This window comes from Hoplias malabaricus, chromosome 10 (assembly GCF_029633855.1).
Source record: "Hoplias malabaricus isolate fHopMal1 chromosome 10, fHopMal1.hap1, whole genome shotgun sequence".
Lineage (NCBI taxonomy): Eukaryota > Metazoa > Chordata > Actinopteri > Characiformes > Erythrinidae > Hoplias > Hoplias malabaricus.
The window spans coordinates 6,022,230-6,041,413 of record NC_089809.1 but is presented as its reverse complement, the minus strand read 5'-3'; the positions used below and the strand labels follow the sequence as shown (position 1 = coordinate 6,041,413).

Sequence of the window (19,184 nt, the reverse complement as noted above, 5' to 3'; positions counted from 1 at the left end):
TGTTTAGAGTTATTGTAGTCCAGATAATTACACTGGGGATTTGAAAGCCATGATAACTTTGACTTTGTTGCTTATTATTTTTCTCTCATTTTCACAGAAAAATTATCAGGCGCGAGAATGACCCTTTCACCCGATCTTCCAAAAGAAGGTGTAAATGCTTCTTTAACAGCTGAAGTTCATGGAACCATCACCAGCACAAAATGGATGAAGGATAATAAGGAGCTTCCTTCCAGCAACCGCATTACCTTCTCTTATAATAAAAGCATATTGACGTTTAGCCCACTTAAGAGGACGGACAGTGGTCTTTATCAGTGTGTTCTCAGCAGCCTTGTCAGCTCTGAGACTGTGGAGTACACCATGAAGGTTATCTGTAAGTACGAAATCCACCTGCTGTTTCTGAGCTTTTAGAGTTCATACATAAACTGACCAGCAATGGGTCTGTACTCTGTGTTACAGATGGACCTGATTTTGTAAAAATTGAAGCTCCAGTGGAAGTGGAGGAGAGTGAATCTGTGACGTTGGGGTGTGTTGCTGAATCTGTTCCAGAAGCCGTGTACAGCTGGGCGTTTAACGCAACCAGTACTAATACTAATACAACCGGGTATTCATTTAAAGTTGAGCAGGCGAAATTCAGTGACAGTGGAAATTACACCTGCACGGCCTTAAACAACGTGACCGGGAAATATGTCTCAGGATCACATTTTCTTGTTGTCAGAGGTAAGTGGCAAAATCTAGTCAGAAATAAAATGACTGAGTAACACTTGTAGAAGAGTTGTAAAGTTAATAACATATTGAGAAAAATGTAAACCATCCTTTCTTGAGCTTTAATGCTGTACAATTTGTTTAAGCACAACTCACAGAAAAGCTGGTGTGTTCTGTGTCGTATTCTTCTGAAGAGATTGTGGAGGGGGACATTAGGGAGTTTAACACACTGGAGGACTGACCATGACAACAATGTATTCATATCATATTCATAAAATACTCCCGTATCAACCCAGGCTAAGGTCTACTGATTAGGAACGATTGTGATTAGTGATTAGTGATTCACTGTGCAGGAAGAGATTGTATAACTCTCACTAGCAACCAAGAACCTTTAAAGCTGAGTAAGTAATATCAAGCTTTTTCATCAAGCAGCAAAATGTTGTAGTGTTGATGTGTTTGCTTGAATTTGACTTGATGTTGTCCTTCCCTCAGTTTGAAAACTGAGTGTGATCACATTGTGATGACGATAATGAAATGGTTTAATTACAGCTCTGCAGTGAGGTCCTGTAATGGATGTGCTTTTGAACCTCTTCTCTGTGCTGGAAATTGCTGTATGCTTTTTATTGTGACCTTGTAAAAGTCAGTTATAAATTGTTGCACATGAAATTTAACCAGAAACAAGACTTTATATGAGTCTTGTTATACAGTCCATCATCTACAGGCATTCAATTTGACCCACAAATGAGATCACCACAAGTCTTGGTTGGGACATTGTCCACGTTAAGAACAGTGTTGTGATTGAACATTTGTGTGTACATTTATTTGTAGCTGGAATATCAGCTGTCTATGATATCTATGACATTTATGACACATCTTGCCCTGTGATGGACCTCCCCTTTACCCAGTGACTGAAGCCTAACTGAAGTGATTGAAATTGAATTGCTAAATGAATGGCATGTTTGGAAAATGTCTAAAATAATGAATTAATAACGCCAAATTCTTCTGCTGTTTCAGTGAAAGGAAGTTTGAGAGGAACACTGTCTCCGGGAGCTATAGCTGGGATTGTCATTGCAGTTTTACTAGGAATCGCTTTCGTTATTATTTATTTCAAGATCAGAAGAAGGTAAGAACACTGCACCTTTCCTTTTTTTCAGCATGGAGTATAAAAGGTACACAATATGTTCAAGTATTTATGGACACTTGCTTTCCCAGTGTTTCTTCTATTATGAGAGTTTGTTTGGGAGTTTTTGTTCCAATTATGGCTGCCATGGGGTGTTCTACCATAAACCCAGACCCTCCTGGAACATTTAAACCTTGGAAACACAACAGGTTGAAACATCTGGCAAGGGAATTTCCAGTCCAGAGGAACAGGGAAGTTTTGCCTTAAAACAAGGAAATTATTTCCATTTTACAGAACACCAACATGTAATTCCAAGAGCAATACAGGCTATAAAATTTGCTTGACAACACTCTAATATCTGATCTACCATGTTTCATTGTGGAACCAAAATTTAAATTGAGCACCCTTGGTTTGTATATTGCCTCCACTAAGTTTGTTGTTATCTCTTGGGTCTGAATTGTCTATTATTCCCTTGGATTTCCACCTTCTACCTTTTCAGGTTGAACTGTGGTACCCTATTCAGTACCTTTAGTTCGGGAACAAAAGTGTTCCTTATTATGTTATTATTTTAGATGTGAAATTTTCATATCCAGGACTTTTATTATGTTCTTTTATTTTACATATTTCCATAATAAAAGATTACAGATATTTATGTCCTTCTGGAGAAGACAATGTAACGTATCTTTAGGGAACATATCTGGACTCTAAAACCACTGTTGTATTTCTAAAGGTACATTTACACTGTTTGTAATTTTAGTGACCAATAAAGTGCCTCTAGTGTACCTTTTTCCTGAGAGTGTAGGTTTCCACGTTTCATAGATTTTGGGAGCCTGGACCTGTGGTAGAGCTAGCGGACCAGTGGTACCCCTATGACATTACTCATGTTTGAATGCTTTGGTCTAGATGTTAGTCTATTGCCATGAGAACTTGATGGAATTCATAAATGTAAACAATAGATAGCCAAGCTCTTGATGGGTGGAGCTCCACTGCTCTAGAGAAAACAAATTCATGGCTCTGCGATTGAAGAAAAAGCAAAGAATAAAGGACAGAACGGTGTCACTGAAGATAGTGTTGCTATCACACAGCTCAAGGGACCTGGGGTTATGGGTTTGAGCCCCGCTAACTGTGAGGAGTTTGGTGTGTTCTCCCGGTGTCAGGGTGAGTTTCCTCCGGGTGCTCAGGTTCCCTCCCAATGTCCAAAAAAAAAAAAACCACACGTGGTAGGTGGATTGGCGACTCAAAGGTGTCAATAGGTGTGAGTGAATGTGTGAGTTTGTGTCACCCTGTGAAGGACCCATCCATGGCAGTGATACACACACACAACTGCACTAGGGGCAGTGAACAAACACCCAAAGCTACCCCCAGATACTGGAAACATTTGTTCAAGGGCCTTTCAGCAATGGACTGAGGGAGGAGGATGGCACTGTTCCTTCACTCCTCCTGCCCCCAATTTCCAGTAGGTCATGGAGATCTTTTTTGGACACACTCAAGCTCTTAGACACCCCTTATAATTAGTGACTTTTTATGTGGCTGACTGCCATCAAACACTCACAGCAATGACTTCCCAGAACAGTAGAAGGTGTTGATACAGCAAAAGGGAACAATGTCCTGACAAATACCCTTCATTTCAGAAGAAATCTTGGTTGAACATGGGTCCAGAAACATTTGAACATTTGGTTTTATGTAATTGTCTGATGAATTATTCCTTTGTGTTTATTCTTTTTCTTACACAGCAAAAAGTGAAGAAGTCTTCGCTGTCCCTGAAGACTTTAATTTAGCCGCTGTCAGTCAATCTGTCTATTTTTCTGTCTGTCTTTTTGTTGGTGTCTCACTCCCACTTTCCACTGTAGTGGGTATATCAGATGATCTTTTTTACTGGTCTTTGATATCTACAGCTATACACATGTAAATACATCTTTGTGTAAATACATTGTTCTATAAGGTACAGAGGAAGTTAACCGCGCCCACCCCCATTCCACCACCCTCAAAGCCACCCCCAATTTGACACTGTGGCCATTTTACTTTCAGAGACATCTAGAACCAATTTTATGTCACACCAAAACATTAAAATAAATAAGATACATATTCATAAATGACAAAACTTTGTGCACCATATGCTCTTTGACAAAATAAAATGGCTTCTGACATAACCAGACTTGACGTATCTTTCTCAAACATTTAAATCTGTACATAATCTGTACTTCTGTAAACAGGTGTGATGTAAAGGGAACATTTGTGTTTTGGTGCAAGACAAATGTCAAGAAATGGGTCATCAATGCATATTTTTCATGACAGTTTCCGTTAAAGCAACCACTACCAGTCCATTCAGGTACAATACGTTTTTGCTAATCTCTTTTCTGCCTGAGGGCCATTACCCTCCTGATTTAATTTGCCAACAATAGTGCATTATATAATGAATAATATAGGGATACAGTGAGTAGAGGGATATGTATGTAATTGTGGAGAAACAAAGGAAAGGGCACTGCTTTTTTTTTTTCTGTGAAAGTGTAATTATTTTAAATTTAATATTTACAACAAGGATTATTAAAAAGGATTATTGCGCCTGGAAAATGTTCACAACAGCGCTATCAACGTTAGCTTTAGACATAATAATTGGAGAACTGAAGATACCATTTCATTCATTCATTCATTCATTATCTGTAACCGCTTATCCAATTCAGGGTCGCGGTGGGTCCAGAGCCTGAAATACCATTTGATCCAGATTAAAGAATAAATATAATATTTAATTTTTTACATTTATTTTTTCAAAATTCATTCTCCCAATGATGACAGAAAATGTGTATTATTTGCTAGCATATGCTACAGCCAAATGTGCTTACGCTTTGCCTTTAAGACTGGCATTAGCTCTGTTTTGTTGCCTACGTTAGGCTAACAAAACAAAACTGTTAATGTGATAACAGTGATAATTGGATATTCACTATTTATTCTATTTACACTATTTATACAGAATTATATTCTGTAACTTCGTCATCCTGATAACGGTCGCTGCGGGTCTAAAGCCTACTGATATTCATTAGCCACAGAAGCGCTACCACACGACGGACAGGGCGCCAGTCCCTCACAGTTCATGAAACATGAAGTTTGTGTAATATAAAACTTGACCAGTAGAGGGAACTCTCAAGTTGTGAAACAGAATATAGTCAGCAGTAAGGTGGTCAGAGAGAAATAACAGGTTTCGTCTTTATAACAGTTGAATATAGATTAATAAAGTTGTTGTAATTGTGTAGTTTGTGTTAATGCCCATATAAGGAATTCCATGTCTTAATGAAGGAATAAATAATAAATAATGAAGGGAAATGTTGAAAACTGCCGCCATCTGTCCCAGTGGCGTCATCATAATTCCATTTGTCATTACGCCTGAGGTTAACATTAATTGTATTTAAAAAGAAGCCTGCTGTTAAACCTATTTAAATTAAATTAAAACTACATCATGTACGTTTTTAAACTGTTGTCACTATCTCTCAAAGTCTGTAATGTGTGCGATTTATTATCAATCTTTATAAACTAATGATGATATATAATTGTATACTGTATAAACGGTATTTGACAGCATATGTGTATATAGTATAAGTAGTATATTTAGGTACTGTATAATAACGTTATATTACTGCGTGTATCATATATTGTATTTTATGGTATATGTGTACGTATCCGTAAGTTATTAACATCATAATATTTTCAAGTAACTGGAAAAAACGAAAACAAAAAGTGTTTTGAAGATGACCCCCGCGGGGGGGCGGGCCCTGATTGTGACGTCACGTGGGATAATTAACTGCACGGAATGATCTGGTGAAACGCAGATCTTTATTGGTCTGTGTGTGTTCCTCCCTGTCGCGCTTTCTTTTGTTTTCTTTTGTCTGTTGTTTTTTCTCATTCCCAAAGCTGTTGTTTTTTAAAGTAGTGTTTAATCTTCAGGGGGTCCGTTGAGTGAGCGTCATACCGCGGGATTACTAACTAATATAATAAATATTCTCATCATCATTACTGATCAGAGGTCAGCTCGAGCTGATGGCTGCGCGCGCTCCTTGCCGCGCGCTCTTTCTGCTGCTGTGTTCAGGTAAGAGTTTATTCAGATCAAAGAGTGTAAAAAAAGTGTTTTAAAAGTAACATTCCAGTAAACGCACGGTTACTTTGATTAAATAACGACTGTAGTAAAAGTACTTTGCCAAAAGCAGTGTATACACAACACAGCAGCCCTGTGTCATCCACTGGTACCAGAACAAAACCACAACTACATCAATGTCACTGCAGCGCTGATGAGGACCCATCGCCCAAATTATACCTGCTCTGTGATGGTTCTGTTTGTGTCCTGACCATTGAAGGACAGGGTGAAGGTGGGCAGACAGAGTATACAGAGCAACAGATGAACCACATTCTTTAACTGTAGAAGTACAAAGTTCAGCTGTGTGGTCGGTGTATCTGAGAGAATGGACACGACTGACTACAGACATTAGTTGGTGGTCAAAACATTGTGATACATCTGTATATATCTGCTCTGTGTACACCTGAAGCATTTAAAATATTTTGTGTGTGCTTTTAATTTATATCAAATGGCCATACATCTTTTGCATAAATAGGAAACCCATTATAGCATTTTTGGTAAATTGCCAAAAAATCTTCTCTCGAACGTTTATTTAACTGACCAAATTTCCAAGAAAATATTTCCATGTTTTCACTGACCAACTTAAAAATAAATACAAAATCTAAATATACACAGATTTTTAAAGTGATACCAGCGATACACAAAATTTGAGAGATGTTTTTGGACTGTTGGAGGAAACCGGAGAGAACACACCACACTCCTCACAGACAGTCACCCGGAGGAAACCCACGCAAACACAGGGAGAACACACCACACTCCTCACAGACAGTCACAGTTTTCTGAACCATCTGAGAGGAGCATGGGCCGCAGAGAGCTGACGTATCTCTTTGTCAGTGTTTCAGGTTGCATTTCTTGATGCAGCAGTGGATGGTTTTAATAACAAAGTTTTTTCTTAAATACCACTGAGCCCATGTGGCTATATTTTCTCATGCAGACCTGTCTTGCTTTGCCCCAAACTGAGTGAGATTCTCATTTCTTTATCTTTTAACAATATTATGTATATCAGATGGTAAAAGACCAACATTTTTTTTTTCATTCTTGTGTGGATAATTCTTTTTGAAATGTTTTGAAATCCTCTCACAAGGTTTGGCACTAACCACAACCTTTAGTCATTAAAGGGGGCGTCTATGATTGTGGGAAAACACGGTTCATTCTGGTTATTTACATTTAGAAGCTCTGGGTCTTTTAAGGCTGTGCAGTGTGTTTGTGTCTTGTTTTATTGCAAGTTGGAGAAGATAAGATTTTATTCACTGTTTGAATTACCACAAAAAATCATTTGTAACTCGAGTTGGTTTGATTTTTTAGCACTATCGGTAACACAGTTAGCCATCTCCTAAATTTTGAGGCATAAGAAATTAGAAACAGCAAAAAATAAGTCAATTTTACCCACCTATGGAGCAGGAATAAAGCAATATCCTCATTTCAGGTCATGCTTTTTGAAGTCTGAAGTTCTCTCCATTGTTAAAAATATTCCAGATGTTTCTGTCCTGAACGTTGCCTTTAGTGGATTAAAAAATAAATGTGAATGGCTTAACTAGGACTGTCACGCTGCACCAGATAAAAGAGAAGGACTAAAATACCAAAAGTAACTAAAACTAAACCAGTAACTAGAGAAAATAACAGAAAGAGAAAGAGAGAGACAGACAGAGAGAGACACAGACGGACAGAGAGAGAGAGACAGACGGACAGAAAGAGAGAGACAGACGGACAGAGAGAGAGACAGACGGACAGAGAGAGAGAGACAGACGGACAGAGAGAGAGAGAGAGACAGACAGAGAGAGAGAGAGAGACAGACAGACAGAGAGAGACAGACAGACAGAGGCAGAGAGAGAGACAGAGAGAGACAAACAGAGAAAGAGAGAGAGAGACAGACGGAGAGACAGAGAGAGAAAGAGAGAGAAATGGAGATTGAAGGCAAAGCACTAGACACAGAGCTAAGGATTTAACAAGGGGCTATATACAGAACTAAAAGGCTAAACCAGAAACACGACAATAAATAGAACCAAAACAGAAATCGGGGAGCGTAACCAAGACACATAGACTAAGAACTGACATGACTAACAAACAGGAAACACAGACACGGGCTATAAAAGACAAAAACAAGAAACACCTGTGAACTAATCAAGACAATCACATGACAAGGGGAGCGCAGACAGGAAACAAACCGGAACAGAAAAAAACATACAGTAATCCCTCGCTTTTTTCAAGGGGGCTTTTTTATTATTTACATGTAGTAGACTGGGTGTACGGTACATGTATTGTCCACATCCGAGTGAAATTTACTGACGCTAAATAACAGTTTATTAATTACTCTATTAAAGAATGAATTATGTTTTTAGAAACCTTAGTTTACACTTTTCTACAAATTGCAAACTTAAATTTCTTGTGCATATAACAAGCGACTGCATTTTGAACCATGTCTGAATGTTATTTATTTATTTACATACAGTTCATAGTCTTTTAAGTGACAAGGTTTTCTCACATTCCCCTGTGACCGACGCAGTGTTGTCCCATCACCCTGAGTGTTATTGCTCTCACTACCACTCTCTGATTCTTTCAATGGACGTAGAACCATTGAGTCCATCTCTTTTGTGAATGACTGTTCATTTTCAGATACTGCAACTGTCACCTCATCAATGACTCCTCGATTCCACTTGGGACCAGAACTGAAAGTTCTCATCATGACCACAGTTCCTGTCATGTTCCTGTCGACATTTAGTCAATGATAATTAATTATTATTTTTATTAATAATTAATTATTTAATTCATTTTGCTAAGCTCCATGCTTGGGAGCCATTAACTAATATGTAGTGTCCTTACCTGTCTTAATTTTAGCTTAGACAAGTAGGTCATCTTCACATATTATACAGCAGAATTAGCTAGAATTAACTATTATTAATGAATTATGCTCATTGACCCGCCGTGGGGTCTTGAGTCTGAAATGGAATCTGAACTAGAAGTTATAATTCCATACAAGAAAGGTGCACAAACAAATAACCAAGGATTGGTTTTATCACACAACTGGTTTATTAATAATAATATCAAATAATGAATATTGATTAGACATTCATATAATAAAATGGATTACAGCGATATATGAGGGAACAGGGAGATTAATATAAGAGGGAATTTCTCTATGATAATTATTGTCCTAAGTTCTAAGAAAGGCTATTGTTTATCCCAGCAAACTCTCAGTACCAACCCATGAGACCATGAGAGACATGAGACCATGTGACCTTACGTATCCGGAGATCAACGGGGAGCATGTTGCTGACGGTGCCTTCCGGCACGACTTCCTGGAGAATTGCAGACGCGGGCCTTGTAGGTTGCAACCGCGGGCGTTCCTTTTCTTCCGAAGCTTTCAGGCGCAGCCGTCAGAGCTGGTGGTGTTCTGAAGGTCTCTGTGGGGATTCTTCGTCGTCGCTGATCTGCTGCCTTGTGAGAGAGAGACACATCCATGCATGTCTCTCCTGGGGCCTCATCTCAGAAGATCATTCTGAGGGTGCGTACAGCCATTCTCTTCGTGGCGTTGTCGTTTTTTGGAGGGTCAGAGGTCTATGGTTGCCTTCATGCTCTGGGTGTGGCGTTGAAATTTTGCTAGGGTTAAACTATAGCTTTTCTTAATCTGTAGTTTCTATCTGGACCACGCTTTAAAGGCCAAAGACATTTTAAAAAAGCCATGAGTCTGACGCCTGCAGAGTCATTTCCAAAACTCAGGTCATTTTACTCTTTTAGCCTTGAAAAAGGCTAAAAGCGACAACGCCCCAAGTGTCTGGAGCCTTTAAGTGAAGAGTCGAACATCTGAGAAAAAGGGGCAGAAGCCCAAAAAGCTTAAAAGGCTCAAAAAGCTTGAAAAAGCTTGTGTCATTTGGTGCCACAGGTTTTTAACCAGAGTTTAGAAAACCCGTCCCCGAATACCTGATTCGTCCTCAATGAGGGAGAATTGGAGCTTTTCTTGCTCCTGATTGGCTGTTTCCTGTACCTTGGGAGTGGCATCACATAGAATTTATGACACTTGACAAGACAAAGACTTGACCATCCCTGAGTGAATACTTTGCAAGATAAAAGATTATATGTTAACACAAAATAATATCATTAAGAAAAAGACAACCATGTTCTATATAATTATTAACCAACTAAACACATAGTATATGGCTACATTGGTTCTACATAAATTCATATAAACAAAAATGACTTTAAACACATGTAAATTAATTCCACCCATTTTGATTGTCAAAACGGGATTAATTTCAAACAGTTGTGCCCATATACAACTTGTTTTCCATGTAAGATCTTTGGGATGTTTGAGTCTTTTTAGAGTTAACAGTCTTTAAAGGTGTGAGAGAGCATTGTGAGTTTCAATCAAGATTGAGTCTCTGTGTCTCTCTGCATTCTTTTCATAAAAAGGGTCTTTGGAGGGGGTTTTACGGGCCTGCTCTGGAGGTTTATCTCACCTTACATCTGCTAGTGAGGAGATGTCTCTGAAACGAGCTAAAGTTTGGGTATATCACATCACATCTTCAGAAAGTCACAATTTCTTATTAGAAATTAATACACATTCATCATATCCACTACAGACATTTACATCTCTGTCATTGTCAGGATTCTCCTTCTGTTTGCCTTGTTTGTGCACCACCCTCCTCTTTAAGTTTGATGAATATTGTCAAGAGTGGACCTCTGCTTCCTACCTTGCAACGCCTCTGCAGGTGGTTTTCCCCGTAGTGGGTTGTGGTGTAATCCTATAACTGAACAACAAAGGAGCTACTCTGGTGGAAAGGCTTCCTTCCCCAGCTGTTCATTTCATGGTCTTGAAGGTCTGGACAGCTCTCTCTATGGTCTAATCGAGGATGGAGGTTGGAGGATGCATGAAATGATTCTGAAGTCACATGTACAATTCCATTTTTTTTACATTCTTCACTCACAAAGTAAGCACCATTGTCTGATACAATCATTTCTGGGAGTCCTTTGTTGCTGAAACTGTTCCGCAAGCATTGAATGGTCACAGATGATGTAGCTGAATGTACAGGCTACACATCTAACCATTTGGAATGAGAATCAATGACTAGGAGAAAAAATCATCTGTCCCATAAAAGTTCCTGCAAAATCAATGTGCAGTCTTTTTCACGGCTTGTTTGGCCACTCCGTTGGATGAAGTAGAGCTACTGCTGGACAGTTCTGCATTTCATGACACTTAAAACAGGTTTTCAAACTGGATTCTATACATGCACCGCTGTATCATTGGTAATACCATCTGAGGAACTGTTTTCATTTCATTGAACAGAGACAAAAGCTGTGCTCATGTTTTATGTGGAACACATATCTTATTGTCTTCTCTTCCCCTTTCCTATGAACTTACGTTCAGTTAGTTGAACTGCTATGTTTACACACACTAGGTAAGGGGCGGGTGCCACCCAACGGAATTTCGGAATAGGATTATTTATTTCTTACGAGGCACATTAGCTGTTTTTGTTGTTTTCTTTTCTGTGGCACCGTTCATAGTCCACTATGGTTACACACTGGTGGGTTCCCAGCTGACTGTGCCCTTTACTGTACAGTTTTCTAATTGTTCCTTACCTCTTCAAGACACACTGTGTTGTACACTAGGTTTTGGTTGTGTGGAATAAACAGGCCTTGGAACTGTTAATGCCTTGTTTGTCTTGATCTACTAATATCACCTGTTGTTTCCGCCCCTCATTTACCCCTGTCTCCATCTGTGATCAGTGCTTATGGAAGCGTTGCACTCCGGACATCACAGCCAGTCCTTCTTGGTCCAGTTGGGAGTAATTATGTTTGGCTGGTGCCAATTCTATATGGTGATGCACCACAGGACAAAACAAGATCCTTCTGACTGTCATAATGCCCTAAGACATCAGATGACTGAAGGGGTTCCTTTAACTTTAAAAAGCAGCTTCTTGTTCTTTCTCACAGTGCCAACCCGTATCTTTCCTCAGAAGGTTGACAAGTAGAAATCTGTTGTAATAATTCAGTAAACCCAGATACGGTTTCAGCTCTGTCACATTTGTGGATGCTGGTGAGTTTTGAATGGCTTTGGCTTTGTTTGCCAGTGGATGAAGTCTAGTAGCATCCACTTTGTGTCCTAGCCGCAGACCTGCCTCATCCAACCTTTTCAGCACTACACCAAGTGTTTGGAGGTGCTCAGGGTCACTCCTGAACGACCTGTCAACAAAATGTCATCGAGGTACACTGATACATATGGAATGCCTTGGAAGCAACCCTCCATAATTCTTTGAAAGTTCGCAGAACTAGCTGACACTGAAAGGAAGGTGATTCTTTGTGTGTTTTGATGCTTCATCTAGTGTCACTTGCTGATGATGTATCCCCACCAGCTAGCTTTTCAAGTAGATAGGTACTGGTACTGCTCTAGTTCAGATATAAGTTTATTATCACTACATCTTCTAACAGAATTGTCTGGTTTCAAAACTGGAACAATAGGTGCTGACCAGTCCAAGAATTTCACAGGTTCCAGAATGTTCTCATTCACTAGCCTATCTAACTCAGCTTCCACTTTTTGTTTCATGGCATAGGGTACAAGTCTTGGCTTAAATTATCTTGGGACAGCATCTTTATCTAAATAGATTTTTGCAGGAGGGCTATGCCAAGTTTCTAGTCTCTGAACACTGTAACATGTTTCGCCAGCACCTCCTGTAATGTCTGTGAAGGTTCTGAGATTTGGTTTAGAGAGCTCCAGCCCACAGCCAATTCTTTGATCCATCCACGACCCGGTAAATTTGAACCTTTCCCAGTCTTCTACTACATGTAGATGTTTAACAATGTCCCTGTGTACTCTGGTGACCTTTGCTATTCTTAAGATCTTCACTGTCTCTTCAGTATAAGTTTTGAGTTGAGTGAACTCTTACTCAGCTCAGGAACGTCTCCCTTAGACTGTAGTTTGGAGTCACAGTGGTCACACTAGATCCCGTGTCCTCTTCAAAGTCCACATTTGAGCGATTTAAATTGGTTTACTGGGCTCTACTCTGGATTTGTTTGTCTCAGTCAGACTGTGCATGGTGAATATTACTTCTCCCTCACTGTGATTTTGCACTTTCTCTTATGTGGTGAGCTGCTTGCTTGTTTTCCCTTTTCTTTATTTCTTACTCCTGTTATAGTTTTGAACTTGTCATGAGCTAATTTTGCTCTGCACACCCTTTTGATATGTCCCACCTGTTTTTGCATTTGTGGCACTTTTCTTTGACAAAAACGGCACTCCATAGCCTTGTGCTCACCATTTGCCGTTTGTCTGCAACTTCCCCTAGTGGCTTTTGTCCCTGCAGATCTTGAATATCATCAGATGCTGTCTCTGTGGCCTGACACAGGTTAAGTGCTTTGTCATAGGTCAACTCTGGTTCAGCTAGTAGCACAATACCACAAACGAGTCTGTCCCTCAACATTTCTGTGAGACTTTCCCCTTAGTTACAATGTTCGGCCAGTTCACGGAGCACCAACACATACTCCAACACTCTTATTTGGTCTTCTACTTCTTGAATTGAACTTGAAACACTGTACTATCTCAATAGGCTTAGGGTTGTAGTGTGCTTTTAGCAGGTCCGCTAGCTCCCCATATGTTTTTTCATCAGGTTTAGTCAAGCTCAACAACTTCCTCATGAGACTGTATGTTTGGCTTCCCACTGAGCTCAGAAGAATTGTTTGCTTCTTGGCTGCATCAGCAATTTAATTTGCCTCAAAAAAATGTGACAGCACTTCACAATAAACCTCCCAAACTGTTACCATAGCAGCCATGTTCTAAGCTTCTTTAAAAATACCGTTTCACATCTCAAAAAAAATTGTTTTCCTCAAATGTGCCAAATGTGATATCCTCAATATCATTATAACAAAATAACAAGTGGACAAATATACTCGTAGGTTGCCTTTATTTTACTCAACCTGAACTCAGCACAACATTGCTTCACCTTCTTCACAAGTTTCCTGAATAACCTCTTCTCTTATGGCGCTTTTCCACTGCATGGGACCTACTCGACTCGGTATGGCTCTTTTGCTTTTTCCACTGGCTAAATCTAGTACCTGGTCCCTGGAACCGGGTAAGGTTTCAGTCCCGGCTCATGCCAGGTTGACCAGAGCCATGTCAATCTCCACGAAATGCAGAGCTCATTGAAATCCAGCACAAACCGCTGCTTGTAAAAGCTCTTATGACAGCAGCTTTCACAGAGATGAGATCTGAGGCATGGAGCCGTGTTCAGTCCAAAAAAACAAAACCAACACGCGAATATATGATGAGTAAACAGCGCCTAACTTTACAGTCATTGTTGTGGTGGAGACGTGGGTTTTTTGATTTTACCATTTCACTGCAGAGCACTGCGAGTGGATAAGCAACAAGCTTTAAGCATGCCAAGTCGAGTGGTGTAGAGCCAGACCCATGCGGTGGAAAAGCACCTTTACTGTTCATTGTCATTGACTCTTTACTTGCAGTGCCCCTTACTGACACCTAGAACATAAACAAGCTACAGTATATCTCAATTAACTATGTACATTCACCTTACTATAAAAATGTAGATTACCATTATTCACTAATATTCTTAAATAGGAATAGTTGCATGTACTCAGGGTGGTGCCAACCCTGTCGGTATGTATTTGAGTGAATGTAATTAGGCACTACATAATTTTGTAAGTACACTGATGATTCACTTCAGATAGCTGAGTAATTTGTACTCGATTACTCTTAAAAAATGACATAATAGAGTCTGTACAAACACACTTCAACATTTCTTTTGGTTTGTGAGGTAATTGCATTGTATTCCAGTTTATTGTTTATGTGATTTGTATTATGTTATTATCTGTCTTCCCACAGGAGTATGTTTTGGGCAACAGCTGGCTTTACCCCCAGAGCTGAATGGAGCTGTTGGGGAGAAAGTGGAGTTTAAACCAACCACAGTTCCTCCTCCACCGTACAGTCTGGTCTCCTGGATTATTGGTGGAGTAACCATTTATCTTGTAGCTGGTGGTGGTTCACCTGTAATAGTCCCTGGATATGAGGACAGAGTCAGTTTTAACAGCAGCACTCTGGCTCTGGAGCTCAGGAATCTGATGACTGCAGATAATGGAGACTATCATCTGACTGTACAAACCAATACACAAGTCACAGCAAGAACTACACTGAAGGTATTTGGTGAGTAAACAGACATTTATTTCTGAATGCATTACTAGGGATTGGTTTTTAATTTTATCATTTCGATTTTTTCTTGGAGCAGACTTACTTTATTTTTTCCTAACTTTCTTCTATCCACTTTTAGTGGTGTTTTCCCAGAGGTCAACAGCCCAATTTGTGGCAAGACACTCCAAGCAGAAGTAAAAATGACTCCACTATAATTAAATAAATATCTAAACATGTCCATTTCCTTCATACTGATAGCATCATTCACACAAATGGGGCATGTAATCTGAGAGCGCACTGGGGAGTGCATTTATGAGATGCACTCAGGACTGGAGATAAGGCAACTTTTCACTGTATTCAGAACCAAAAATATCTGTTATACAATAAACTGCATAGAAGATATTTCACATGTTTGTTCCTAACGCTATTCTGAAGAGCATTACCAAAGAATTTCCAAATGTAGAGCACAGAGCCGGATTTATTTAAGACTTTGTGCAAAAAATGATCTGGAAACTTTTGTAAAAGCATCGCTTAGTCCATCATTCAAAGGTTAAACATCTGCACTAAATATAAACATCTAGTTCACATATCTACAGTGCTTTTTAAAATATTTTTTGGTGATTTTATTCTCAAAAATTGCCAAGTTCACTTGTAGTGTCCTGCTTTAAGTTGAGCTTCTTCAAATATAACGTGTGTCGATGCTGATTTGTAAACGTACATATGTTAATTTTATGTTGGTTTTACTAACTTTTCCCTACTCTCCATTTTAATCACTGCCAGTTCTTATCCACAGACTAACATCATCCTCACTCTCTCATGATGCTCAGAGTGTTTTCTCGTCTCATGTTCTGAGTAGCTGGAATTTGAAATCCAGATTTATGAAGATAAAGCCTGTAGACACTTGCACCGCCCTGGAGCTTTAAAATCTCAGAAGGGTGGAGTGTAAACATAATGGTTTGTAATACAACTTTTGAAAAGTGGGTTACTTTATTGACTGAGTAAAATTAATTATGCTCTGGTTACTTTCCTTTATCTAAGTACACAGTGGTCTCCGTTTGGGGCTTAGAGAAGATTAATTTTTCATTTTTAATCCATTCATTCATTCTTGACCGTTTTTGTGGCCTCAGAGTGGTACAACTGTCTAACGTCTCTGTTGTCAGAAGGTCAGTTTGAAATGACTGGTTTTAGGAAAGCAGGAGTCTTAATTTGAGGAATCAAAAGCCCCAAATGATAATCCAAACTGTAAGGCAGTTTCAGCTTATAACGAGCAACTGTGTTTACTTTCTAGAACAAGCTAAACTTAAATACAAATCTGAAACTTAAACGTGAGTCAGAACTTTTCCAACTGTTTTTAGGATGTCCTTTTGTAGTTACAGTAAATTTGAATCAAGCTGAGAAGCTCTGCAACTTCTTCCTAAGTACTTCCTAATACTTCTAAGATGACCTGATATAGGCTAATTTTAGAAGTGAAATGTTATTATTTATTTATGTTTATTTATAATTTAAATGTGCTACATTACCAGGACCTCAAATATATATGTTTACTCTGTAAACTTGACATAACAGTCCAACCCCAATTGGGTCCCTTTGCAAAATATAAATAAATGTAAATAAAAACAGAATGAAATGATCTGCAAATCTTATAGACCCATATATTATTCACAGTAGAGCATAGGACAAATATCAGATGTGGAAATTGAGACATCTTAATATTTCAAGAAACATATCAGCTCATTTAGGACTTGATGGCAGCAACTAAAAAAATGTCAATAAATTTGGGTTGTGGCAAGAAAAGGCTGGAAAAGTAAGTGGTACTAATAAAAATCAGCTGGTGGACCAGTCTGCAACTAAGTCACATGACTGGGTTTAAAAAGAGCGTAATCTGAGAGGCAGAAAAATGTTCCTCAAAATTAAATTGCAAACACTTTGAATATCCCACAATCTAAAGTACATAATACCATCAAAGATTCAGAGAATCTGAAGGAGTCCCTAAAGACATGGGACAAATCCAATGGTCAGTGTTGAATGCTCATGATCTTCGGGCCCTCAGATGGCACTGCATTAAATACAGGCCGGATTCTGTACTGGAAATCACAGCATGGGCTCAGGAACACTTCCTCAAATGCAAGTTAAAGCTGAATCTTGTAAACAAGAATCCACATGTCAGCACCATTCAGAAACACCGCCATCTTCTCTGAGCCAAAGCTCATTTAAAATAGACTGAAGCACAATGGAAAACTGTGGTCAGATAAATCAAAATGTGAAATTCTTTTTGGAAACCACGGACGCTGTGTCCTGGGGACTCAAGAGGAGAGGGACCATCCAGGTTGTTATCAGCACACATTTCAAAAGCCTGCATCTCTGATGGTATGGGGTTGCATTAGTGCCTATGGTGTGGGCAGTTTACTCATTTGGAAACATCTGCTCCCAGCCAGACAACATCTCTTTCAGGGAAGACAATGCTAGATTATGCTAATTCACAATGTTGAATTGTGAATAAAATATGGGTCTATGAGATTTGTTTTTATTTAAAGTTATTTACATTTTGCCCCACTGTTGTATAAGCTCTAGATTATAACTTCTGTTTAAGAGTTTTATTGTCTTTGGTGTTTTTCTTGTTGACCGAGTGCAAATTGCTTAATTTCTTAGTTTTGGCAGAAACCACAGTATTCGATTTCTGATGGCTCATTTACAGTAAAATGTAGTTAGACCAGTTTTAAACTGGGGCATTACAACTTGGATAGGACTCATGTGCCATTGTCCACCCCCTCATCCCCAGATATATTCTCATCCTGCAACCGAACCTCTTCTATTAAAGCACTGACAACATTTTTGAACAGTAGCTGACAAACATGCACCTCAATCAAAACTGTGTGTTTTTCCTGGGCAGATTGGCATGCCCTGGTTTGGAGTTGAGTTTGGTATCTGTTGCCTCAGGCCTGGACTTTTCAGTGTCCTCTTAGAACTGCTTGGTTGCAAGGATGACAAGCCCTCTGTATTTTCCTTGCTTTCCCTCCTGAACTGAAATCTCAGTGGCTTACATGAAAAACACAACAACCAAAGTAAGATTTCAGTCCTTTGAAAAACTCATTGTTTCTTTAGGGGCAAAGAAGTTCTGTGATTATAGCCTACTGCAAATAGACCACAGGAAACCTGAGCTGCACTCCGTTTCCCAGGCACAAGCCAGTTCAGCTCTGCTAACTTAAAGTTGGAGAATGGATAGAGAATTATAATTTCGGTTCATGAAAATGGCTTTTCTGTATCTCATTGAGTCTATTAATGATAGCGGAAACATGACTTCCTTTATTACTCTTTAATCTCCAGTGCCAGTGTTCAACGTTACCGTTACACAGAGCGAGTTGGAGTTGATTGAATTCAACAGCACTGTCCACCTCACTTGCTCCGCTTCTGGCTCCTCCCCCATGTTCTTTTGGTTGAATGGCAGCTCTGAGGTTACAGTAGGGGGTGGAGTCATTCTGACAAATGCGAACAGAACTCTGACCATTGTGAATGTGAGCAGATACGACAAAGGACCATTTACATGTGAAGCATTCAACGTCATCAGCAACAACAGGAGTCAACCATTAAACTTCAACATTTACTGTGAGTTCCTTCTTATTATGACTTCCTGTTGTAGACTGAAACCTACATGATATACTCATTGGTGGAAATGGGCCAGAAGTGTTTTGGTATCCCATTCTTTGAAGTCAAAATTGGGACAGAACAGTTCTCAGACCTCAAGCAGCTAAGAAAAGTGCTTATAGTTCAGAACACATGCAGTGTGAATGGAATATCATACTGCAGCAGGCTCCACCCACTGACAGTGGGGTTATCATAAGTCTGTTGTAAAAGTGGCAGTTTGTCTTTGATTGTCTAGGCATATTTATATAATTAAAATTATTTGACTATTTATGTTTTGTTTATTACTGACAAATGCAGACAATTTGCATGTTAAATTAATTCCAGTGCACAGTAAAAAATAAAGTGTTAATTTAACACCTATAGAGTTGAATTTAACTCCATTTCAGATAACATTTGGTCCCACTCAAAAATAGTGTTAAATTTACTCTATGGATAGTGTCATATTTTAAGAGTAAATCCAACTAAAAATT

At 39.1% G+C, this 19,184-nt stretch overlaps 1 protein-coding gene across 1 annotated transcript in view; it reads left to right on the top strand.

The window, feature by feature from the left end:
- LOC136708579 (hemicentin-1-like) overlaps window positions 1-19,184 on the top strand; it is a 42,319-nt gene that overhangs the window by 5,739 nt on the left and 17,396 nt on the right. Inside the window, exons 5-13 of the mRNA XM_066683213.1 lie at window positions 98-370; window positions 457-717; window positions 1,717-1,825; window positions 9,130-9,266; window positions 10,353-10,447; window positions 12,047-12,144; window positions 12,603-12,688; window positions 14,770-15,087; window positions 18,397-18,675. Coding sequence (XP_066539310.1) covers window positions 98-370; window positions 457-717; window positions 1,717-1,825; window positions 9,130-9,266; window positions 10,353-10,447; window positions 12,047-12,144; window positions 12,603-12,688; window positions 14,770-15,087; window positions 18,397-18,675 — 1,656 coding nt within the window. The remainder of the gene's footprint in view (window positions 1-97; window positions 371-456; window positions 718-1,716; window positions 1,826-9,129; window positions 9,267-10,352; window positions 10,448-12,046; window positions 12,145-12,602; window positions 12,689-14,769; window positions 15,088-18,396; window positions 18,676-19,184) is intronic.